The sequence below is a fragment of the Garra rufa genome, chromosome 20 (genome assembly GCF_049309525.1).
Source record: "Garra rufa chromosome 20, GarRuf1.0, whole genome shotgun sequence".
NCBI lineage: Eukaryota > Metazoa > Chordata > Actinopteri > Cypriniformes > Cyprinidae > Garra > Garra rufa.
In genome coordinates this window covers 797,695-823,107 of record NC_133380.1, presented here as the reverse complement: position 1 = coordinate 823,107, position 25,413 = coordinate 797,695, and the positions used below count along the sequence as shown (strand labels likewise).

At 39.9% G+C, this 25,413-nt stretch overlaps 1 protein-coding gene across 2 annotated transcripts in view; it reads left to right on the top strand.

Annotated features, from left to right (window-relative positions):
• The window catches only part of il1rapl1b (interleukin 1 receptor accessory protein-like 1b), an 84,567-nt gene extending 60,411 nt beyond the window's left edge, over positions 1 to 24,156 (top strand). Inside the window, exons 5-10 of one of the 2 annotated variants that reach the window (XM_073826050.1) lie at positions 7,196 to 7,328; positions 12,890 to 13,035; positions 16,489 to 16,635; positions 17,558 to 17,728; positions 18,444 to 18,488; positions 21,101 to 24,156. In XM_073826050.1, coding sequence (XP_073682151.1) covers positions 7,196 to 7,328; positions 12,890 to 13,035; positions 16,489 to 16,635; positions 17,558 to 17,728; positions 18,444 to 18,488; positions 21,101 to 21,831 — 1,373 coding nt within the window. In that variant the 3' untranslated portion in view covers positions 21,832 to 24,156. The remainder of the gene's footprint in view (positions 1 to 7,195; positions 7,329 to 12,889; positions 13,036 to 16,488; positions 16,636 to 17,557; positions 17,729 to 18,443; positions 18,489 to 21,100) is intronic. The other variant, XM_073826051.1, reaches the window with a different exon arrangement.
• Positions 24,157 to 25,413: the final 1,257 nt, after the last annotated feature.

Genomic DNA, 25,413 nt, shown 5'->3' with positions numbered 1-25,413 from the left:
ATAATGTTGACATGTAAATAAGTTTATCTTGTTAATTTGTTATATTTAAATGCTTGATGTGTGATTGTATTGTCTTGCTTGATTATGTAATTTTATGTCCATTTAATGTGATTTTGGGGAGGTGGTTTTATAAGACCTCATGGTTTTCTCACTCTCTCCCGCACAGTATTTTCATTTTCTTCTTTTATTGGATTTGTAAAGTCGTATTATAAATGTTATATGTGCAAATAAACTTTCAACTTTCAACCTTACATGATTTAGCTGATTTGCATGTGAAATTTGGCTTTTATGGAGGAGCGAAAGCGCACCACTGGTAAAAGGGAAGAATGGGGCGCAATAATCGTTTCATCTCGATTACTGCATTTTCATGATCGTTTGAAGCAGAAATCGAAACCGAATTTCGATTAATTGCACAGCCCTAACTAGAGCTACACGACACACATATAATCCAGATCCACAACACAGCGCTGTATGTCCAGGGTGTTATCTATCATCTATGTATTATCTCTGTTTAAGTGATAAAGAACATTTATCATTTAAGCCATTTCTTATATGTAACTCCTTTTAGAGAAGATATGAGTAAGTAAATCATAGAGACAAAAAAGTCACTGTATAACAGGAATGACCCATATATTTGTAGAAGAAAGACAAATCAAAAGCAGTGAAAAGTAGGGTTCAGTGCTGCATAAAATACTGCCTTCATTTTGAAATTGTCCGACGGAAACATCTTCACTTTGGTGTTCGCTTGGTGAGGTTTTGTCAAGTGTGTTTGCAGCAGATCCATTACTACAGAGACTCTCCTGAGGTGCAGAAGAGCATATTCGTTTGTCTGATCTCTGCTGCGCACAGCTGCAGTGGATTCGCTCAACCAAATTACTGCCGTGACACATTTCGCAGCAACAAGTGCCATTATCCAGGGACGCAGGTGTTCTGCCGTTTCCTGACCTCAAACACACGCCTAGCACTGTGGGATAGTGTGTGGAGTTCTGTAGGAGAGACGTTAAGACTTAGAAATGAGCCATAAGAAACACAATGACACATTTTCCCTCTTTTAATTGAAATCCTTTTTAGACTGTCGAGTTTTGAGTTGTAATACAGTATTGAAGTAATCTGATGTTTAAGAATGCCATTGAGTGTTTTAAACCAGTGTTGCGGGTAATGCAAGTAACACAAGTTACGTAATCAAATTGTCAAGTAACTAGTAAAGTAATGCATTACTTTTTAATTTATGATAAATATCTGAGTTACTTTTTCGAATAAGTAACTCCACGTGCTTTGTTTGTTTTGACTGACAGCTCTCGTGTTGCCATGTTGAGAGAAATCAAGAGTAAGTGCAGAGGCATTGTGTGAACATGATGATGTAGTTCTAGACTAAATGTCAATGTGCATTTACTCATTCATGCAAAAACAGATTCAGTATTCATCAAAATTAATCAAAACAGTGAAATGCAAACTCAGAATATGACACAAGCCTGCAATCATTTAAATAAGTTGTGTTAAATAACAGAAATATACTGTATTTAATCTTATTTTATTAACATCTCGAATAAGCAAAGATAAGTTCAGATGAACATGACTTTTTTTTTTTACTTTCTGCTCTGTCCTATTCTTCATGCAATCCATAATGCCTGAGGCACATTCATTTCACTTTTGGTGTGAAAGAGCTTTTACATTTGCCAAAAATATAACTTTTTGTATTAAAAACAAACAAGCAAGCCCAACGTAATGCATTACTTTCCACTGCTTTAAACAGGCTTCTGTCTCGACAGAAGAAATCCACACTGCACTAGGGACAGCGGTGTGAGACAGATATTAATATCCATCTGTGTGCACTTCTCCTCTCCAGTCTCTGCTGGTGCTACACACAGACCACAGAATAGAGCAATTACCAGCAGTAGACGACAGCAGCGAGACCCTCGTTGCTAACACAGGGAGCGCGCATGCACTTACACACGCCTGTGATTGCAGGAGAATCCGTCTGATTGTTGATTAGCACGATTTATGCCAAAGTTTTCATTTGTCAGTCATGTTTAGAATCCTAGTAAGTCATTGAGGCAGGAGCGTTTATTTCAGGCCCTCCTTCTGCTCAGGGCTCCTCTCGCTCGTGTTTCTGTACTTGGGGGACGGTGGGTAATAATTAATCCTTTTATGTGTAAGAAGCCGAGCCGCTTCTATTGTTCTTCCTCTCGACTCAACCTGAGCGGGGTTGCCTAGGAAACCTTTGTGTGAAGGTTCAGTGTTCTCCAGCATTCAGATCCGCTCAGGTGTTCAGTACTGCTGTTTTCTGCTCAGACCCGGACAGTTCAGTGTATATAATGTACTGTATATAGACTTGTAAAAGGCATGTGGTGCAGTTGTGCTTTGGGTGTCCCGAGTTTGAATCCTGCCTCGTGGACCTTTTTCCCATCCTGTCCCTCTCTCTCCCATTCACTTCCTGTCAAATCTCCACTGTCCTATCAAGAAAAAAACAAAAATGCCAAAAAGAAATAAATAAATAAAATACAGTTTGTACAGTCGAAAAACCATTGCGCGTATGGAATGAACCCATAATGATGGGAATACCTGTGTGTGTTTGTGTGTGTGTGTGTGTGTGTGTGTGTGTGTGTGTGTGTGTGTGTGTACCTGGTATTCATCACGTTGTGGGGACCAAATGTCCCCATGAGGAAACAGGCTTATAAATCATGCACAATGAGTTTTTTTGAGGAAGTAAAAGTGTGCACAATCTCCTGTGAGGGCTAGGTTTAGGTGTAGGGTAGGTGTAGCGATAGAAAGTACAGTTTGTACAGTATAAAAACCATTACGCCTATGAAATGTCCCCATAAAACATGTAAACCAGTGCGTGCGTGTGTGTGTGTGTGTGTGTGTGTGTGTGTGTGTGTCTCAGACACACATTATTTTTGGGGGTCGCTGTGATGTCGTCACGTGTGTGTTCTGTTCTCTCTGTGCACGCGTTGCAGAGGAAAGCTTGTGGATTAAGCATGTGACGCAAGGAGATTGTTAAAATAATCAATGTGACATCGGTGGTTTAACCGTTCTTATTTTACGAAGCTACGAGAATACTTTTTGTACGCAAAGAAAACAAAAATAACACATTTATTCAACAATTCGTCTCCTCCACGTCACCCTAGTGCCATTTTGGAGCACATTCACTGAACGCAAACAGCGTACTCTGTTCTGTGTCAGCTGCGTCATGTGGATATGTTGTTTACCTCATTGATTTGAATGAAAACAGACATTTAAAACAATAAAAGGACTGTACAGCGGTGTTGTGCGTTTTAACCAGCTAATGGGAAAAGTATTATTAAAATGCATTCAAGTTGTAATAAGTTGTAATAAATAATAATTCACAGTATGTGGAAGTGGCCACAATAACAATTCGTATTACCTAATAGCGGCACATGTCTACTGCGGATTGGCCGGTGGGATCGGTGTTGAACTACACCGTTATCAAAGCGACTCCATTGAGTGCAAACATGGCAGTGCTGCTTGTGTGTTTGTACTGAGGTCAGGCAGCTGCACATACACACACACACTGCACTAAAGCACACACATCTCTTATTTTCTCTCTAGTGCTCATCACAAGCGATTAGTCCGGTCTAGAGAGAAGTTTCCCCTGTCAATCTTACTTTAATCTGGTGCACCAGGGACTCAGAGACGATGCTGCTGAGATCTTTGAAGCTCTCGCTGAGAGAGACAGAAAGTGTGAGCGGGACATGCAGAAAGAGAAAAGAAATCAAGAGAAGAAGAAAAAGAGGATGGAAATGTGTGATGAAAGTGTTTTTGAGGTTCAGCAGGTTGAAGGACCGATGTGACCTCACCTTTACCTGTCGAAGTCAAACAAACAGCCTCTGCGGAACGAGTTTCAGCTGTGCTCCGAATCCTCTCGGCCGTGAAAGCTCCACTTGTTCGCGATACTCCGTCTGCACACGGCACTCGGGCAGGAAAAAGCCTGTGATTGACATGTCAGCACTTCCTGTCGGGGATTTATGCGGCACGGCTGAAAATGCTCCTGCGCCACAAGGTCATAATTTAGCTTCCTCTCGGTTTACCTTCCCCCTGATAGAACTGCTTGTAATTTATAGTATTGTTTTAATTAAATGGATTGAGAGAGGCCTAAGTGCCCACGGTTTTAAGACAAGCTATTTTTTAGGAAGTACAATCTGAATTCTTAAACTCCTGCCTGGGACAGACGTAAAGTAGAGCAATAAAGTGAACGGCCACTAAACCGGGGACGGTTGTTAGTGAAATGAAATCGCTATAGAAATGTCACAGGAACCCATGTGCGACCTGACACAACCACACCTACGCAAGACTGAAGAAACAAAAGGAGGAAAGAAGGAGGTGACGTGAGGCCAAGTATGGTGACCCATACTAGGAATTTGTGCTCTGCATTTAACCCATCCAAGTGCGCGCACACACACACACACACACACACACACACACACACACACACACACACAGTAGTGAACACAGACCCGGAGCAGTGGGCAGCCATTGCTGCAGCGCCCGGGGAGCAGTTGGGGGTTCGGTGCCTTGCTCAAGAGACTCACCTCAGTCGTGGTATTGAGGGTGGAGAGAGTGCTGTACATTCACTCCCCCCACCTACAATCCCTGCCGGACCTGAGACTCGAACCCACAACCTTTGGGTTACAAGTCCGACTCCCTAACCATTAGGCCACGGCTGCCCCCAAAGGCAATCTTGTATTGTTGTGAGCGGTGTAGGTGAACCCAGTGTGGTGATCGTGAGGCGCAGGTTCATCCGAGTCTGGACGCTCAGCCTTCCCCTGGCCATAGATATTCCTGCTCCTGAAAACACTGCTAGCAGCTGCTGGCCGTAACCCATTCCACACTCCAAATATATACCTTCATTGCTAATGAGAAAGCTGACTCTAGATCAGTGGCAAGACAAGTCTTTAGTTCTGAAATGCTTTAACATGCTTGAGCATTAAAAATATGTTTATCTTCATTCATGTGCCAGTGTTTCATTTTAAATGACATCCATGTTAACCGAACTCGTCTCTTGAATCTGCTAACCGCTGGATTTATTCCTAACGAGAGAGATCGTTTGTCAGACGACTCTGCAGAGGGCGTTTGTGTTTAGTAACATGATGATGCCTGATTTGATGCAGTACATGCACACTTTGTTTGTTAACCAATGAGCCTATACAGTTTAGATGTTTGAAAAATGCCAAACTCACTCCAAACCAGCCCAAATTTTGTCCACCTGCCCAAACCATGTTTCACCCGTCCAAACAAATTCAAAACTGCCCAATGTGACGACACTGGTCTCTTCTCAAATATTCCCAGGTAACGAATCTGGGGAACACAATGTTTCTAGAACGGTGACATGTCCAGATTTTTGTGTTGTGATTATGACATTATTTAAAGGTTACAAAAACATTTCATTCCAAAATAACTTTTCCCTAAATAAAACTTGATTTGAACATTTATTTTTAATATTCTAAGGTTAAAATGTCTAGTTTCTTGTTATGATTATAACGTTATTTAAATATTCCTACATAGTTTCTTACAATGTTCTACTTTATTTTCAAGCTAAATATGTAACTTGAATGCTTATTTTTACTCATCTAAGTCTGTTTTCTCTTAAGATTATGAGAGTGTTCAACAAGTAAAAATAACAAAGACGTTCCCAAGAATGTTGTTCTAAGAACATTTTCTCTCAACGTTATGAGAACGTATATCAAATATTAATGAAGTTAAACATTGTGTTAAGAATGTTTTGTTCTAAAATTCCTATAATTTTCAAAAAACTTTGAAAGTTGTGAGAATGTCTCCTTTTAGCTGGGTGGTTAGTCCTTACTAATATACTTGCTCTGATGAACATCACTGTTCATACAGCCATTTTCCTATTATTTAATTCATTCATTCATTCATTCATTCATTCATTCATTCATTCATTCATTCATTCATTCATTCGGTCTTTCTCTCTAAATTGGTTTGGACACAGGAGGTCAGTTATGGCATTACGATGGCACAAACGCTCCCAACAGCGCTTTAATGAACAGAGCAGCTTTCAGCCGTCTGGATGATCCTCTCTGCTGGATGTGAATGAATAGAGGCCAACACAGACAAACACAATTAACACGCCACAGAGACCCGATTAACCAAGGCGTTCTTGCTCCAATTTCCCAATTCATACAAAAATACTCCTGCATTCACTATAACAGACATTTATGAATAACTGAGTGATTCTGAGCGCAGCGAGGATGGTATGTTCTAAGTACGTTTTGCTAACCGTGATCTGGACAGGAGAACCATCTCAGGCTAAATAAATACATATGGGGAAAAAAACTTGCTGTTTAATTCAGAATACTGGCATTTTGTTCAATGATCAAAAAGCTTCTCTGAAAAATTTTATGCAGAATTTTCTGGAAGTATACACTTTTCAATTATAAGCTTTTTACAAAAATAATGGGTTGATATTTTTATTTCGTCCCCTACTGACAAACATACAACACAGTCAAACATGCAAGTCACTCATTTTACAGTATCAACTAAAATAAATATATAGAGAGAGATAAAGACATGAAGCTTTAATTTGAGTGTATGTTGCTTGAAGATTAGAAACCCAGTCGGGTTCAGGCCTCAGTGCTGTTCCTGCTGAATCACTGGGATGGTTTGGACTGTTTGCCACGCTACAAAACACACAAGAACTTGCCCTAATGCATGTATGCTGAAGGTGTATTTGTGCCGTTTTGATCTGTCTTGTGTGAGAGATGGAGTCACAGTGACCTCCAGTGGCCCAGAGATGGAACGCCAGCATTTAGAGACTATTCTTTTTCTCTCTTTTTTTTCTTTTTTACATATGGGCAGAACAGGAGATTCTCATTAGCATTAGTTTTTCATGCTGTCAGAGGAGTGAAAAAAACACTGATTCACTTTAGTCTGGAGTGTCTGTATTTGTGTTAAAGCATATCTACAGAAAGAAGGAATGAATTTACAAACTCTCACAGGCCTAGTGTGTTCATGCGTCTAGTATAGATTTGGAGAAGTATGGAGGCAGGTTTAGGGTTATAGTGATGTCAGATTAGGGTCTAGCAGATTAGCAGCTTCTTTTCCTCGAGAAAAGGCAAATTAAACAGCTGTCCACAGGCCAGGCTCTGTTTGAGAAATCTGCTTTCACAGATGATACATATATATATATGGACTTATGTTGTGATGTGTGTTTTTGCAGGCAGCCCAGTGAACCTGACCTGCCGAGCGTTCTTCGGCTACAGCGGGGACGTGAGTCCTCTCATCTACTGGATGAAGGGAGAGAAGTTCATTGAGGATCTAGACGAAAGCCGAATCAGAGAAAGTGAAATTAAGTAAGTCACAACATTCTTTCAATTGATTTATTGGTCTGAATTTGTGTGAATGAATATGTTGTGTGTTTGTGCACGAGTGCATGAATACTCATAAATCTTGCTCATTCACCTTGATTCAACCCCGTCAGAGTCATTCAGCAGCCATCGGATGGGTGTTAAGAACCTCTGAGTAAAAGCATCCCATTAATCCTCAACCGGGATGGAGATGAGCAGACGAGCTTCTTTCTCTTGCAATCTCCATCTAAATTTCATTGGCTCCATTAATAATGCAGTTCAGGCACATGCAATCTTAATCACAGCGTGACGAGTATCAGGGTCAAAGCATCTGACTGAATGTGTGCTCACCTGAACTACATCTAAAAGATTTTAGAATATTCTAGACACATATAAGCAGTTGGAGGAAAATATGGACAACTTCTTCTTTTTAAATGACTTGTTAAGATTTCGCCAAACCTGCAGTCCCAAAAGCGCCGCCATCATAGCACAGCTCCAGCAGAATGCAGCTGTAATCCTTTAGATTGTGTTAATAGTTGTCGAGTTTTAATAATAATACCAGTTTAGGTAATACCACCAGTGACATTGAGTTGGTACCCACACATACAAACTCTGTATGTATATATATATATATATATATATATATATATATATATACACTGTATATTAGTTTCCATCAGTATTAAAACACATAAGTGTCATAATACAGTCTGAATGCAGCTCCTGACCTCCACTGACTATGAGCATCAGAATGAGCCCAGAGCCCGTTACAGTTTTCTGAGTGTGTTTGCTCATGCTGTGTCTGAATGCAAGTGTTTCTCTGCAAGTGTGTCAGCTGTCAGTTCGTCAGAACCGATCCTAAGGCCAGTTTGTCATTCTCTACGTCCAGAGTGACTGAGACTGACTGTGCCAGTGGCTGAATGAGAAGTCATGGCCTGCTAATAGTGAAGCGCTGACAGTAATGACAGTAGAATTTCCTTTCTGAATCTGAGACGTCCAGAATGCACACTGATGGGCTCTAAAGGAAGCAGCTTGAGATCCGCTAGGTTTGGGTCTCGCAGCTCTGTCCACCGCAAACGCTGTAATGAGTCTGATCTGTGCAGAGCTGCTGAACTGGTCGGTCCTAACATCACTGTAACAATGTCAAACATCCACAAACATGAAGAGGGCAGAACGTCAACTCATTCTTTTTGAACAGGAACAGAAACAATGTTTCTTTAATGACATTAATTTCTCCTCATCGTCATCCTCTCTCTTTCTTTGCAGACGTAGTTTCCATGGCAGCTGCAAAGAAAAGGCAGTTTTTTTCTTTTCCAAACCCTGTTATTTTGTTCTTCCCCACAGTGCTGGTGAAGGCTTGCCAGTTGTTGTTTTTTTGTGTGTGTGTGTGTGTGTGTGTGTGTGTGTGTGTGTGTGCGTGCGTGCGTGCGTGCGTGCGTGCGTGCGTGTGTGTGTGTGTGTGTGTTTGTGTTTGTATTTTATGAAGGATAGGATTTTGTTAATCAAATTTTCACTGTTTTATTAACTGTAACTCTCATTGACTACGTTTACATGGGCAAGAATAATGCGATTATTTCCAATAATCAGAGTAAGGACTTAATCGCATTATGATGTTTACATGTCAAGAGCAAAGTTCTTCACTCCGGTTTACATGGAATTTCCATTATTCCTATTATTCCTATTGTCCGTCAATGAATTGCATTATGTTCATATCACGCAAAGTCCAGTTTCCTAAGCTCCCTAAAAGTGTGTCGCCTTTTTCGCCGTCGTCGTTTCTAATCTACAGACAGGCGCCAGAATATTTTCTCTAACTGGGCTAACGGGGGGCTAGTACAATATGTGGGGGTGCTAAGAAAATAATCGATATTCGTGTAAATATCGTAAAAGTTACTTAATGAAGAAATTGTGTCTTTTTTCTTTTTAAAGAAAAGCAGCTCTGGTAGCCTACACACCATATTTAACAGAAGTAGCCTATAATTTAAATTTTATTTAAAACGGCCTTTTAAATTATATTTAAAACTGACACGAACGAAAAAAATAGACACAAACTTAAAACAAGCCCTGCATTCCAGCCCGAGCCCGACGGGCAGCAGTGAGCGCGCCTTCAGCGCATTTTTTTTTAGGAGTTCCACAAATCCGCAATCAAGGCTAACGCATTTGCCTCACGATTGCCTAAAGATTCCTGTTCCTGAAGAAGAGAGCCCATTCCATTTTTTTTTATAGAAAAAGCACATCAATTTGTTGGTATTGTTTGTGAGGGCACGCAAATATACATAAATCCTTAACAGTTACGAATAATAGCTATTACTCTTACCTTTACGTGTAAAAAAGTCAGCGTATTTTAAGATGTTTGCAATGCAAGTGATTACACTTGCTACTTCATGTCCAGTAAAGCGAGCGTTTAGCCTCCACTCTCCGCACAGACGATAGAATATGAGTCTAATAACAGCGCACATACAGGTTAAACGTTTAAAACTAACATTTGATATGCTTGAACTCTTTAATATCTATAGATTTTATTTTAGGCAAGTCGTGATGATTTAAGAAAGCTAAATTGATCAAGCATATGAACTCACCATCTGCCGCTGGTCGCTTCTTAAAAAAAAAAAACAAAAAAAAAACTTAGCCTATATTTAACGGGAAAAAAATGCTTTAAACTTTTTTCTAAATTAACTTAAAAAAAAAACTGAAACGAAATATAATTACATTGTCATTTTGCCTATATACAAAACTGAACTATTTTAATAGCTAAAAAAAAATGTTTTGGGAGAAGTGGCCAAAAAGACGATCTTGGGTCGGAGTCTGGCCAGTCTATTACCAAGAATTCTGCCAAGAGCTGGGCTAGATTTTAGGCCTATTCAGGGCTCTATACACAAAGCAACGAAAAAACCTGTTACATGCAAAGGAAAGACTTCAAAGCTGGACAGCACCATGCGCTCCGTGAGACTGGGTTGTGCGCTCAACATTAACACAATTCATATGAATGCGTAATTCAACTGTGTATACTTTACACTTATATTAAAAATTAAATGAACGGCACGTCTCAATCTTAGTGATGATGTAATGGATTAAATGTAGCCTAATGGACGAAACTGCGCTCACATGACGCGTGTGTAAGGATATTGTGACAAACTGCACGAGACAGCAGTACTCCTCTATCTCAGCTGGTTGGGGGGCTAAATCGAGATATTAAAAATTCTAATGGGGCTATAGCCCCCTAGCCCCTTTGTAGAGCAGTCCCTGTCTGCAAGTGCGTGGCACGTCATTCGTGTAAGTCACGAGCGCATGCGCACTCTGGTAAAAGCGGCAATACTGCGATTAAGGTGTTTACATGCCGGTATACTTCAATTAAAATCGGCGTGCGCCACCTATGTTAATACGATTATGCTTGCTGCGATTATGAGCTTAATCGCATTATTATAATCGAAGTATTGCGTTTACATGAGGAAAAGTTTAATCGCAATATTGCCAAAATCTCATTATAATCGCATTAAGAGGGTCCATGTAAACGCACTCAATGTCATCACTGTTTCTGATGAGTGGTTGTAGTTATTAATATTAATATAGTTAGTATAGTCATATTTTTCTCAATGGCTAAGTTACATTTATTAATCGTCAAGTTACATATATAATATAAATCATCCCTCAAACATCCCTTGGTTTGTATAAATGTGTTATTTTTATATAATTTAACTAGGGCTGTCCCCGAATAGTCGAAGATTCGATGCATCGATATGCGGAGCCTGATTCGACCACCGATCTCACAGTCGAATCTTCGCGGGTGAAACGAGCATCATACCATTTTGCCAATATGGGGGTGCTCAATGTCTAATTGCACACAGAACTACTGGTTTTGTACGGTTATATTAAGTTATATACAGCCTTTGATTATGATAATGCAGTAAAAACAAAAGTGAAAAGAAAGAAGCGTTCAATAAATATTTTTAACGTGTTTGTGAATAAATCCAACCACCCCTGTGACTAATTTAATTTTCACTTTCCCTGATGCATGACGAGATGAGGACCATCTTGACGGCAGGGATGGCGGCGATCACACCGAACGCGTTTTTGCAGTTGGAGGCGCCTCTTTTGAATGGTTTTCTGTTGGCAGTGAGCGTTCTGCACGCTGTTTATGCGCCCCCGGCGCCTCGCGTTTTCGCCGCCTGCTGCGCCTCGCGTTTTGCAGGAGCGCTCTGAGCGCCTGAAGTTGAAAAAAAAATCAACTCTGAGCGGAAAAACGCCCAACGTCATTCGCGTTATTTTCCATTGTCCAATCGAATGAATGGAGAGGCGGGCCTTCTGTTGTGATGGCGAAAGTTTACCGTTGCTTAAAAAGTCCGGAGACTGCAAGAAATGGAGGAGAAACCTTTGGTGTCTATCGTGGGTAACCCGGAGCTGTATTATTTAGGGTTATTTAGCGCTCGCGCTATAATCCTTTCAATTGACTGACAGGACAGCTGTTTTGGTCGTTGCTTAGCAACATAAAAAAACCGCAGCACACTGCTCTTTCATTAAAAGTCACCAAAAAAGGCAGTGCTGTGCGCCTCGCGTTTTTAGAACTAAAAGACGCGTTCTGTGTTTTTATTTAAACCTAAATAAGTTTGTCTTTCAGTTGGCAGGCAGTTTTGGTCGCTTATAAAATAAAATAAAAATAGTTTTACCCTCCTGCTGACTATAGTGTTGTGCCCCTCCCAACCCATTCACACACGCACATAAGCCTAGATGATTCGACTATTGGTCGACTATAGAAAGATTCGAAAATTCTGATTCGACTATGAAAATTCATAGTCGGGGACAGCCCTAAATTTAACTTTAAATAGCTCACAAAGCTTTGCAAAAGCAACTAAAATGTACATAAATTGCAGTGAGTATGCAGGTTTAAAAATACTATCATCAATTCCTAGATATAACATGGAACAAAGAGTCACCATGGGCATTACAAAGTCAAGACACTACAATTTCCATACATTCTTTGGAGTACAGTATCACACTTATCCTCAATGGTATGGGTACACAATCTATTTATCCCAATACGTAATATATTTATCCAAATTAAGTTTAACAGTAAATGTAAGTCTCTTCATATAGTAGATATACAATTTTATGTAAGTGGGTTAGATCCTTGTTTGAGCGAAATAGGCTATATAACAACAGACAATCTCTTCTAGAGAATAATTTCTTTGTGTATTTCTATTTTTGGATCCACAGCCAATGAATGTGTAGCCCTTTTTATTCATCCTGACTGTTGTGTGTATGAAAACATTGCTCATTAGTGACAGCATGGTAGAGATCGTGAGTTCAGCCAGTGATGAATGCTGTCACATGATGTAATTCACCCACATTGTCTTTGGTTAAAAAAAAAAGATTCAACAGATTCATAGTTTTGAGAAAAGGACTTTCTTCTGGACAGGGTCATTGTGGGTGAAGATGTCTGACTAACAGGACATATGTAGAGGAGCGATAACACAGGGTGGAGGTTGCGTTCAGCATGAACTTGAGAGTCAATTTGATTCGAGTCAAAGTAGTTGTTGTTGAACAGTTCTCCTCTTCTTCTCTCCTCTATCCAGAACTATTCGGGAGCACTTGGGAGAGCAGGAGGTGTCCATCTCGCTGACCATAGACGCCGTAGAGGAGAGTGACCTGGGAAACTATTCCTGTTATGTGGAGAACGGCCACGGCAGACGACAAGCCAACATCCAGCTCAGCAAGAGGGGTAAGAGACATGGAAGAGGAGTGCTTTCTAACATTTGAAACCATCGTTTGTTTAGCTGTGAGCTGCTCAAAACTCTTATGTGCCAATTTTATAGTCCTCTATTCAATTTATTCAAATTCATATGAAGGAACATACATGTCCAGTCAAGTCACCTTTTTTTCTATAGTGTTAAACAGGAAAATAGTGTGTCAAAAATAAATAAATTCAGCTCTAAAAGGAGAACAATAGTGGGCAGCCAGTATTTCAGTTAAAGTCAGTTCGTTGATTCAGTGATGGCATCGTCCAGCTCAGTTCAGCTCTCTTCCAGTAGTGTCTGTGCAATCAAGTATGCAATACTGCCAGAAAGTAAGTGTACATAATAAAGGGCTTTTTTTCCAGTAACACTCTTTTGTTTTATGGTGTTTGTTGTAGAGCAGAAATGATGTCTATGTGACTCACTGATCATTTACCAGCTGCTCTCAGTTTTGGTGGAAAAACAAGCCAGTGTTAAAGTAGTTTTACTCTAAAATCAAGTTGTAATTTGTCAATGTGACCGGTTTCTGATCTTTCCTGATTTTCTAAAAGGCCTCAAAAGCACAGCTTTTGTCTGTAACCATATAGTTTGAAGTAATAAAGTCATAAAAAAGAAGAAAAAAGCTACGTTTAGAAATACCTTATCTGTGTGTGTGTGTGTGTGTGTGTGTGTGTGTGTGTGTGTGTGTGTGTGTGTGTGTGTGTGTGTGTGTGTGTGTGTGTGTGTGTGTGTGTGTGTGTGTGTGTGTGTGTGTGCACCTGGTATTCATCACGTTATGGGGACCAAATGTCCCCACAAGGATAGGAATACCAGTAAATTTTGACCTTGTGGGGACATTTCTCAGGTCCCCATGAGGAAACAGGCTTATAAATCATGCACAATGAGTTTTTTTGAGGAAGTAAAAGAATGCACAATCTCCTGTGAGGGCTAGGTTTAGGTGTAGGGTAGGTGTAGGGTGATAGAAAATACGGTTTGTACAGTATAAAAACCATTACGCCTATGGAATGTCCCCATAAAACATGTAAACCCAACATGTGTGTGTGTGTGTGTGTGTGTGTGTGTGTGTGTGTGTGTGTGTGTGTGTGTGTGTGTGTGTGTGTGTGTGTGTGTGTTTTATTGCTGAGTTCAGACAGGTGTTTTCATGTCTGCATTTGTTGATTGTGAATGATGCTTCTTAACATCTTGCACCCTGTTTAGTTGGAAATTTCTGCAACATCAACCTTTCTTCCTTAGAGACCTAGATGCCTTAAGTTGAGAATAATTTTACATTTAGTAAATAATTTCTCTTTTAAAATATGAATCTGAAAATGGCTTTGATGGCAGACCGATCCTGTTCATTCTGTACATGAAAGAAACTGACTCTGAAAACGAAGCTGGGCAGATTATGCTGCAGTTAAGAATCACTCCTCACTCTGGTGTTTATTGCATGACTTCAGTGCTGTTAGCAAATACACATCCATATGGACTGATTCTAGCCCACTGCGATGCTCGTTTTTTTTTTTTTTTTTTTTTAAACCAATGGCTCAGATACTGGAAACAGAAACATGTGTTTGCCTAAGAATACATGTCCTGTTGAACCTACATTCAAGGGTTACACTTTTAATGACCAGTTACCTTCAGATTCCAAAACCTGTGGGATCTATCAACACTTTGACGCTTCTTTGCCCAACAGACACATTGAGAGTTCAAGGAGTTGAAAAATGGCACATCTCGACTACCCAGCAGCAGTAGCAGAGACATCTGTTGTATCAATGAGGCTGTTTCCTCTGACAAACAGTGAATTCATCAGATACCATGCTTCATTCCAGAACACTGAACACAAACACACGACAGCAGCCGTCATCTCCGCTCTCTGACACAAAAACACATTATGATGCAGACCTGACGCGACGCAAGGCGCAAGGACGACGTCTGCTGGGTCTGTCAAGTCTGTCGCAGCATGAACTCGACGGCCATTTATAGAAGATTCATCTTCATCCACCCGCGACAAATTATCCTCTTCGATTTAATATCACAGCAGCGGCAGGACTTTCTCAGATACTCTGCAGAGAAGAAGAGCATCACAAACACGTCAGTGGATCTGGCCTCATTTGGACAGGTGTGATCAGCCCCTGGACGACTGATGACCTGCACTTCAGTGGGGGACAGTAACACTAGTTTCAATTTGTCACTGTACTAAACATTTTTTCAAGCAGCTGTATTTTATTGGAGCATTTTTATTTGGAAAACTTGTTCTTCTCTACAGTTCACGAGACACGATAGCAGTGTCTCATTCGAGAACAAGCAGATTCTTTTTAATGAACCTGTTAAATCGGTTTGCAAATCGCACAATTCATTTGCAAATTGGACTGATCGGATAGCAGCTGTTCTTGAGTCAATAAATCACTTATTCATATGATCCGGTTAGAGGGAGTCCAAGTAAAAGAATCACTGATTCAAATGATCCGGTCAGAGCGAGTCTCCAGTCAACAGTTCACTGAATTCTCAAGTCTGACTCGGGAGGGAACGAGAGATCCTCGGATCTTGAGTGCACGTGTGACTGATGGTGCGAGAAGTTACTAATGCCGAATTATTGTAAATGAAAATCTTATTTAGGTCACGACTGTGAGTTGTTTGTGAAGTAAATCTGCTGTAAAAGGTGAGCTGTTTAAGCCCACTTTTTGAAATGCTTGAATGCGGACATGTCCACGTTTGTGTATCACTGTCGAAATGGGGTAAAAACAAAACATGACATTAATGCAAACGAATGCCCATGCATCTTCCTCGCTGATGGAGTTTTAAATGAGCTTTAAACTAGCATGTCTGCATAGTGTTCTTCTTAAAACATTATACCTTTGGGGGGGTTTTTTTGTTTGTTTTTCAGTACTTTTTTTCTCGTTTTCAAATGCAATGTTATATTGTGTTTTTTAATTGTTTGCACACGTGAAGTGTCAGTAACCTAATTTGATGCGTTAATATATTTAATGTTTTGTTAGTGTATGACAAGCCCCCCCTCCACCAGGTATTTGAGCAGTAGTATTATATAACATAATATAAAAAGTAATTCACTATACAAGTAAAAATGACAAAATAAACATTCATCTATTAGTATCTTTAACTTTTAATACATATAAAAAATCTAATACTTTTGTATTTTTACTTGAATAATATGACCTCTGTACTTTTATTTTCGCACTACGCTTCAGTGATGTAATCGTGCACGAGCCGACGGTCAGCGTGATCAGCCTGTACTGGTAAACACAGCAGTGCAGGAAGAGTTTGCTGACGTTTGTTTGACGTGTTAAACACACACAGGATTGAATGCACAACGTCAAACGTCCTAAACTAACGGAGAGACGTTTCAGTCTGACCTGATCACATTGTTGATTGACAGCGAGAGCGTTTGCGATGTATGTTGAGTGTATTATAACTGCCTCTCTCTGTCTCTGTCTGTCTCTCAGCAGAACTCATGTATACGGTGGAGCTGGCTGGAGGTTTGGGAGCCATTCTGCTGATGTTGATATTTTTGGTGTCCCTGTATAAGTGTTACAGAATTGAACTCATGCTCTTCTACAGAAATCACTTTGGCAGTGAGGATGTGGATGGAGGTAAGGAATATTAGAAAGAATTTCTAGAACAATCTAGATAGAGAACTGTTATTCTTGTCTCGAGGAGTTATGGTGGATCAGTTTCTCCTTCACAAATCAGGAATCAGTGAAGAGGCACAAGGCATTAAAATGCTTTATTGACCAAATATATTTTCATAAACATAACGCTAGAAAATGATTTGTAGCTGCTTGTTTTTGTCGCCCTTGCGTCCCACAGATATAGGCTTATTACATACAGTATGGGAATACAGAAAAAATATTGAAACGCCTAATAAACATATGAATCCTATTAAATAATCATAAGAGTTTCTTTTAATCATTTCTGTTAAATGACCATATGAGCCAACACCTGCAGTCAGCTGTTTCTCTTGGCCTTCCTTTTGCTTATATAGAATTTGTTGATGTTTAGATGTTTCGATATTCTCAGTTTTGAGTCTTGCTCCAGTGAGTCATTACTTCTGCTTTTGGGCCGGTGAAGCCTGCTCATAGTAAGCGGTGCTTCTGAAGCTGATGGAGAAGGAAGATGAGAAATAGAGAGGCAAAAGCACAGTACAACACCTTTGACTTTAATTCATTATTAGATATTGTCTTATCGTGCCTCTCCAGGTAGACAGAAGCTAATTTTCCACGGCCTGACAGACAGCTATATAGATCTTCTGAGCCGACATCAGTGTAGCGCATTCCTCATATAACACTCAAACTCATGATCCGCCAGACTGTCTTTCTGTCACTGAGAGGTGATTTTTGTCCAAATAGACAAAAACACATGTACAATCACATCTTAGGGCCTGTTCCCAATGTGAAGGGAATACTGTAGTTACTGCTCAGGATCATAAATGCTGCTGCAGTTACCGGTTATGCATGCTGCCCTCACGATGGAAACCAGTTTGACTGTGATTCTCCATTTTGTGTGTGTTTAAAGAAAATAAAGACTACGATGCGTATGTGTCCTACACTAAAGTGGATCCAGACCAGTGGAGTCAGGAAACCAGAGAGGAGGAACGATTTGCTTTGGAGATTCTGCCAGACGTTCTGGAAAAACATTATGGGTATAAACTCTTCATTCCTGACAGGGACTTGATCCCAACTGGAAGTAAGTTGCATTCGTTCGTAAGTGTGTGTGTGTGTGTGTGTGTGTGTGTGTGTGTAGTGCTGCATCTTCATCCTATTGAATGTTTCATGTTTATTTTTAGCATCGTTTTTCATTTTTAAGTACCTTTTGTTAGATAAGCATTTTTGTTTGGTCTGTAATTCTTTTTTCTTAATTAAAAGTAATAATTAAAACAGTACTTTGAGTGGAGCTTTCTGTACATGATTTGCTTGTTTTTGTTCTTCTCTCGTTCACTTGTATGTTTTTGTTTGGTGGTTCGACTCGACGCGTACATTTGTCTTGCCCTTTTCACTGGAATATTTGCGTGTGTGTGTCTACATTCACGTCTGTTGTCCGGGGACTGTTAGATGTTAATATGGGACGAGGTGCTCACAATCAGGGCTAAAAGAGCATCAATTTGTGTTTGTGTTTAGGAATTATTGGCTCTTCACTGAGCAGCTCAAGCCGTGTTCACTGATGTGAACAACTAAACTGAAAGGAAGGTGTAAGTCTATGTTACACTGTTAGCTCTGTTAGCCGTGCAGCTACAAGTCCCATATTAAACTGGATAAACTGGTGATCGTAACTGAAAATCCTAAGGCAAAAAGACACAGTTATGCCAGTTTCTCTTGTGGAAGTCCTCGCTGGTTTATTTCTCTGATTGACTTTCTGCTGATTCGGCTGATCAGACTTTCAATGTTGAAATATTTATGTCTAGGTTTCAGCAATGATCATTTCCAGGATGACACAAGACTCCTTAGAGGTATTCTTCCATGGTCTTTTTTCCACTTGTGTCAACCAATCTGACTCACGCCTTTTTGCAGACTTCGCCTTTGGGGAAAATTGGGACGTGGTGCTGAGTTGAACCGGGATTCAGGTTGAGACGAACACCATCATATGTTGTGAATGTAGAAAATGAGATCGACTTGGATGAGTCTAAGAGAGGCTTTTGGAGTTTCTGCTGTTAGAGAGCGAGTGATTTTGGATGGGTGGGATTTGGACAGTGTTATGTTCTTCCTTTTTGTTGTGAAGTGGAGCTAGAGTGAGAGAAACAGGGAATATATATGATAGAACTCAGAGCATGATTACTGCATTAAACAAACATTTCTGTAATACGATTTGTAATGTCGCTGTACTGGTGTAGTCATCTAACACAAACACACAGATAACTATCTCTTTTACCAGACTGAAGCCACAGTTACAACAAATGAATGAAAATCAGTTGCAGCCCCATTTGTCAGGTTTAGACCAGAGTAGCGCAGGTCTAAATGCATTTAGTTTTCTTAGAAATCCTGTATTAGTAGTTTAATATAGAAAATGTAGGAGTTCTTGTTCAGAGCAGGATTTGTGTTCAATGTCTGTCCAGTTCCCTCGTTCTGTGTTTTCAGTGTTTTCATTGAGTCATTCTGCTGTTGTTATTTCACATCATAAGGCTGGAATGCACTACATGGCTTTTAAAGTATAAAGAGATTTTAAGACGTTAGTCATCATACACTTACCGACTTTGTAATATCACAGAGGCAAAACTGGGCATCAGACACTAAACGACTGAGGATCATATGCTTCCAGACTTTAAAATCGGTTTGAAAATCTGCAACTGCATGGATTCGTAGTCTAAAATTGGGGTGGGTGATATGGCCAAAAATCTGTTTTTTGTTTTTCAGTACTTTTTTTCCCTCATTTTCAAATGCAATGCTATATTGTGTTTTTTAATTGTTTGCATACATGAAGTGTCAGTAACCTAATTTAATGCGTTAATATATTTAATGTTTTGTATGTGTGTCAGAGGGTGCGTTAGACTTTAACATTGTTCGTCATTTTGATATATATATATATATATATATATATATATATATATATATATATATTACCGATCATTTTTATTTTCATATTTTAATCATAACACATTTAATTGCTTTTATTTTTGTGTTACAGTTAATTTAATATTGATAATGTACTCACCCCCTTGTCATCCAAGATGTTCATGTCTTTCTTTCTTCAGTCAAAAAAGAAATTATGTTTTTTGAGGAAAACATTTCAGGATTTCTCTCCATATAGTGGACTTCTATGGTGCCCGCGAGTTTGAACTTCCAAAATGCAGTTTAAATGCAGCTTCAAAGGGCTCTAAACGATCCCAGCCAAGAAAGAAGGGTCTTATCTAGCGAAGCGAACGATTATTTTCAAAACAAATTGACAATTTAAATACTTTTTAACCTCAAATACTCATCTTGTCTTGTCTCTGCGATGCGCATGCATAGTCTGTGTGATCTGGGTCAATACAGTCAAAAAACTCCCATCTCGTTTTCTTCCCCAGCTTCAAAATCATATGGGGAGAAATCCTGAAATGTTTTCTTAAAAAAAAAAAAAAAAAATCTTTATGACTGAAGAAAGAAAGACATGAACATCTTGGATGACAAGGGGGTGCGTACATTATCTGTAAATTGTTGTTTTGAAAGTGAACTAATCCTTTAATCAATATTGATTCTTAAATCCCAATCGATCTTTTGGTCTATGCCTCCCATCCATTAAATCACAATAGGCTAAGTTCTGTGCTTTGTTACCTTTGATATGAAACAAAGTTTCAGATTTCAGATTCTCATTAGAAAATCTAAGCAGTAAATACCGTTTTGGGGCTCTTTAATGTGGCATGATAGATTGCTGTAGCTTAAAGATCACTATAGCTTAAACTGGGTGGTTTTCGACCACTGAAAACAGCTAAAGTCTGTCTACATTGGACGCGACAAAGCGACCGTTGAGATTTGCCATGTCAGTGTAGACAATAGGTTCTATTGTATTTTGTCGCGTCCGGTGTAGACACAGTGTCAGACAGTGCACCCACATTTCACTGGTTTAAAATCACTTGTTTTTAAACGTAATGCTTAAAAACATGTGCAAACAGTTTTCGTGACCACATAGCTCAGCAGCGTCACGTGTGCGTGTAACTGAGATACAATCTCTACTGAAGCTAAAAAATTGGAGTCTGTTACCATCAAACCCATCATACAAAGTCGTGTAGTGTATTCCAGCCTTTAGTGAAGTTCTTTGATAGGTTTACTCCACACACAGTGCTATAGCAGTATTTACACTGAACAAAATTGATTTTAAATACATTTTCGCACAAATAATTGCAGAGAGTACAAAAGCAAGTAACAATAATATTCAATAATTGTTACATTTTAAAGTAGAAAGTTAAAAAATAAATAAAATAAAAAATTACATCTTAGCACACATTAGATATGTGTTTTCTTCTGTGTTTTATTTGCATGCTGTCCTTTACAAAGCAAAACAGGTTAAATAAAAACAAGAATGGTGTTGATAATTTTTCCAGATTTAAAGACGTGGAAGCAATTGATGTTCTGTCTGTCTCTCTCTCAGCCTACATCGAGGATGTGGCTCGCTGCGTCGACCAGAGCAAGCGTCTCATCATCGTCATGACGCCCAACTACGTGGTGAGACGTGGCTGGAGCATCTTCGAGCTGGAGACGCGGCTGCGCAACATGCTGGTCACCGGCGAGATCAAAGTCATCCTCATCGAATGTGCAGAGCTGCGGGGAATTATGAACTACCAGGAAGTGGAGGCTCTCAAACACACCATCAAACTGCTGACGGTCATCAAGTGGCCGGGACCCAAGAGCAGCAAGCTCAACTCCAAGTTCTGGAAGCAACTGCAGTACGAAATGCCCTTTAAGCGTCCCGAGCCAAAGCTGTCGCACGAGCAGGTGCTGGATGTCAGCGAGCAGGGCCCGTTCGGAGAGCTGCAGACTGTCTCTGCCATTTCCATGGCGGCGGCCACTTCCACCGCCATGGCCACGGCGCATCCCGAGCTGCGCTCCACGTTCCACAACACGTACCACACGCAGCTGCGGCAGAAGCACTACTACAGGAGCTACGAGTATGACATTCCCGCCTCCGGGACCCTACCGCCGCTGTCCTCGCTGGGCAACCAGCACACCTACTGCAACATCCCCATGAATCTGCTGAACGGCCAGCGGGTGCAGGGGAAGCCGGTCCGCGAGCAGCAGCAGGCCCTGGAGGAGCAGCACGTCAACAACGCCATGCTGCCGCTGCTGCCGCGGGAGACCAGCATTTCCAGCGTGATCTGGTGACGGCGTCGGGAAGGGATGTTTCTCTGAATGGCACTTATTAAGACCCTCAGAAACTGCTGCTGTTGACTTTGCACCACGATTCACAGGCAGGGGTTGGAAACCGAAGGGACGAGGGGCGGTTCATTCTCTCACAGACAGCTCGTTCATACTCTCTCAAGGAATACAGGGTCTTGTACATATGTTTGCGGTTTCTTTGTAGCATTTTTCAGTTGTGATTATTTGTTTGATTTTTTTTGTTTTTCAAATGTCTGATTTGCCCTTTCCCCTTATAAAATGACTGAGCAGAGACATGTGAGACAGAGTAAAGGCTGACCTGTTGTGTTTTTCTCTTGACTTGCCGTTTTCAAGTACAATATTGTTTTTCAAGTCATTATAAAATTTGTGGCGTTGTGATGTTTTTCTTTTGAGATTTTTTTTGTGGTCGGTCGATGAGATGTATCTACTTTGAAGAAAAACACCATTATGCAAATGCTCCTGAGGCCTGAAAGCTCTTCTTCCTGAATGAACGACCGAGCAGACGACGTTCAAGAAGAAAAACTAGATGTCGCTGCGCCGCTCTAGTGTCTCTGCTGCTCTCCGTTTCTCTCTCTAAGCTAGTGAGACTTGCTGTTAGAAAAGAAAGAAAAAACAGCTTTGCTGTTCAGCTTGATAGGGAGAACTAAAGAAAAAATGTATTATTATTTTAAAAGAAAAAAATATATTTTTATAACAAAAGGATTTGCTTGGATAGACACACAGTAGGTCACATTTCATTCATTTCATTAATGGAAGCACTGGAGGGACATTGTAACTCATCCATTTCAGAGAGAAAAAAAAAACTAAATTATTTTTAATGTTCTTGTCAAATCATGGATGAGCGAGGGAAAAACTGTTTTTATTTTCCCCACAATACTGGCACTCATTTCTGAGTGTGCATAATGACTAGATATGTATTCAGTTTATAATATAATTATCAGTATATGTATTTGCAAAGACATTTCACAACAGACAAAGTGCTTACGATACAATTACATGTCTCTAAATAATTACGATTTGTTCTCTTCACTGCACATTAAAGCCTGTTAACCTCCACTGTAGTGCCTCCTGCTGCTCGACCACAGACACCATCCACAGGTTAAGAGCGGTACATTCTCTCACAGTTTCTGAGGTACTGCCATGACATCACTGCTCTCCAGCTCATCCGTGTTTCTCGTTCTACTGTAGTGATCGTAGAGGGGAAGGAGCAGACCTGGGCCAGTTTTTACCTCATTTTATACTAAGGGCCAGTCCTGTGTCAGTCACTAGGGGCAGCTTACATACACCTCTACTCTCATCGCTTAACAAAAGAAAAGCAGAGGGTCAAGTGAATGTCCGCTGTATTTACAGGAGGGTCAGTTATTCAGCCCTCATATGCTGGACAGTCCAGGTGTTTATTCATGAAGCTGCCCCATCACGCACAGCCAAGACGTTCAGTTTAGCGTTAGATGCCGTGTTTTTATTAGTCTCACTGTCAGTCTAATGAAGGCTTTACAACTCTGTTAGCATGTGAATGAAGTGAAACCAAAGCTGGCAATTAGCGATGGGTACATATATATTGCCTTCTCAGATACGCTGGTGGATATTCGGGGAAACTGAACCAGGAACTAGTGTCGTTGAAATGGCTTATGAGGGGGGAAACCAATGTTGTACCAATCCATACAGAACAGCATAACGTCATCGCCAGACCCCACGTCCTGTTCGCTGTGTTTATTTGATCAGCAGTGCCAAAAGAGTCTTTTTTTAATATTAGGAACAGATTAAATGCAAAAATCTGTAACTCTCAAAGGTGGTGAGAAAAACAACAGGGTCGTTCCAGCCTTCTCATAAAGCATTTCATCCTAAACAGACCCCAGATTCCCAGTTTGTAAATGTCAACTCGGTTTAGAATAATCAGTCGGTGCTGAGGACACCAATCTGGTTATTTACACATTATTATTTTAATGATCATATTTTTACAAGTTTTTTTTTTCTTGTATTTTATATTCTATTGTGTAAAAATCAATTGAAACGGTAATAAAATGAAGACAATCTAGTCACATTCATGAAAAACAAAATGTTGGCATTTTCCAAGAGAGTGGCAAATTGTTTCATGAGCATTTCTGATACTACTGAACAAAATAAGAATAACAACAACAACAATAATAATAATATATAGCACAGAATTTGTCTCTGGCACTTTCACCAATCTTACACTAAAGATTAAGGTTCTGTTTGTCTCCTGTTTTTGAAATATTCTCTTTTTTTATTCTGTATCTGCAATGTTAATTGAAGAGAAACTATCATTAATAAAATACACATTTAATAATATTTCATGCCATCCAGTTTCTTTGAATCAAGTTATTTAAAAAGTAAACCAGAGTTAGCGTGATGTCGTGGAAAAGCAGAATAATGAGATGTTCAGAGATTTATGTCAGTTGAATTGTTCGGCTTTCTGTTTTGTAGGTTGGTGTGGATACTGTATGCGTTACATGCAACATTCTGCTTTTTGAACATTAAATCTTTTGTGTAAGAAATGAAATCCAGCAGGTATGCATGCAGAATGTATTTCTAGGTTGCAACAAATGGTTCGTCTTACGCTGCCACAAAGGCGCAATAATAAACTAGAATAGATTATCTTTTTTTTACAAAAAAATTATTGCGAAACCCTAAGCAAAGATACGTATCAATATTGTGCACAAATGTTAATAAACAATCATTATATTAAAAATACAAAATGAATGCAGCCCTTCTTAACCCTACATTGTTAAAGGGCACCTTTTATGCCTCTTTTTACAAGATTTAAATCTTATGGCTCTCCGGAATGTGCCTGTGAAGTTTCAGATCCAAATACAATACAGATTGTTTATAATAACGTGTTGAAAAATGTCATTTTTGGGGTGGGTCTAAAAAGTGCTGTTTCAGGGGTGTGTTTCCTTACATGAAAATGAGCTGCTACGTCCCCACCCAACTCCAGAAAGGGGCGTGGCCTAGACGTCTCTGTTTTGCATAAGGCAATAAACATAGAGGAGAAGTGACATGAGCAAGAGTGAGAGGACCGGTATTCAGACAAACATGTACGAACCGGACTCGGACCCAGAACAAGGAGAGACTACAGCAGAAGAAATATTAACAAACCAGAATGTCTTAGAATGGTAGTTTGAAACAAATATGTACTTGTTTTTCACAGCCACTTTGTAACAATGGATGCGACACCCAGAAAGTATTTGATAAAGTTCACTAACGTTATGCTCTTTGACGAAACAACATACACATTTAAACATTACCTCTCAACAGTATTTGTTTATTACTTCTCCTACAGGTGCCTGTGGGTTTAGGGGGTTGGTGTCTGTATTTAGAAAGGAATGGAAAATAAATAACACATTCTAATAAAATAACACAAGCCACTAAAGGGACCTGGTTATCTGCTTGCTAGCAGTAGCCTGTTACATTACAGTACAGACAATTTCACTTACCACATAAATAGAGTAAGGAGAGATGACTGAGGGCGCTGGCAATTGATTTACAGATCCTGAGCACCACTGACAAGTATCTGAACTTGTAAAATGTGTGGTAAGTACTGCCGCT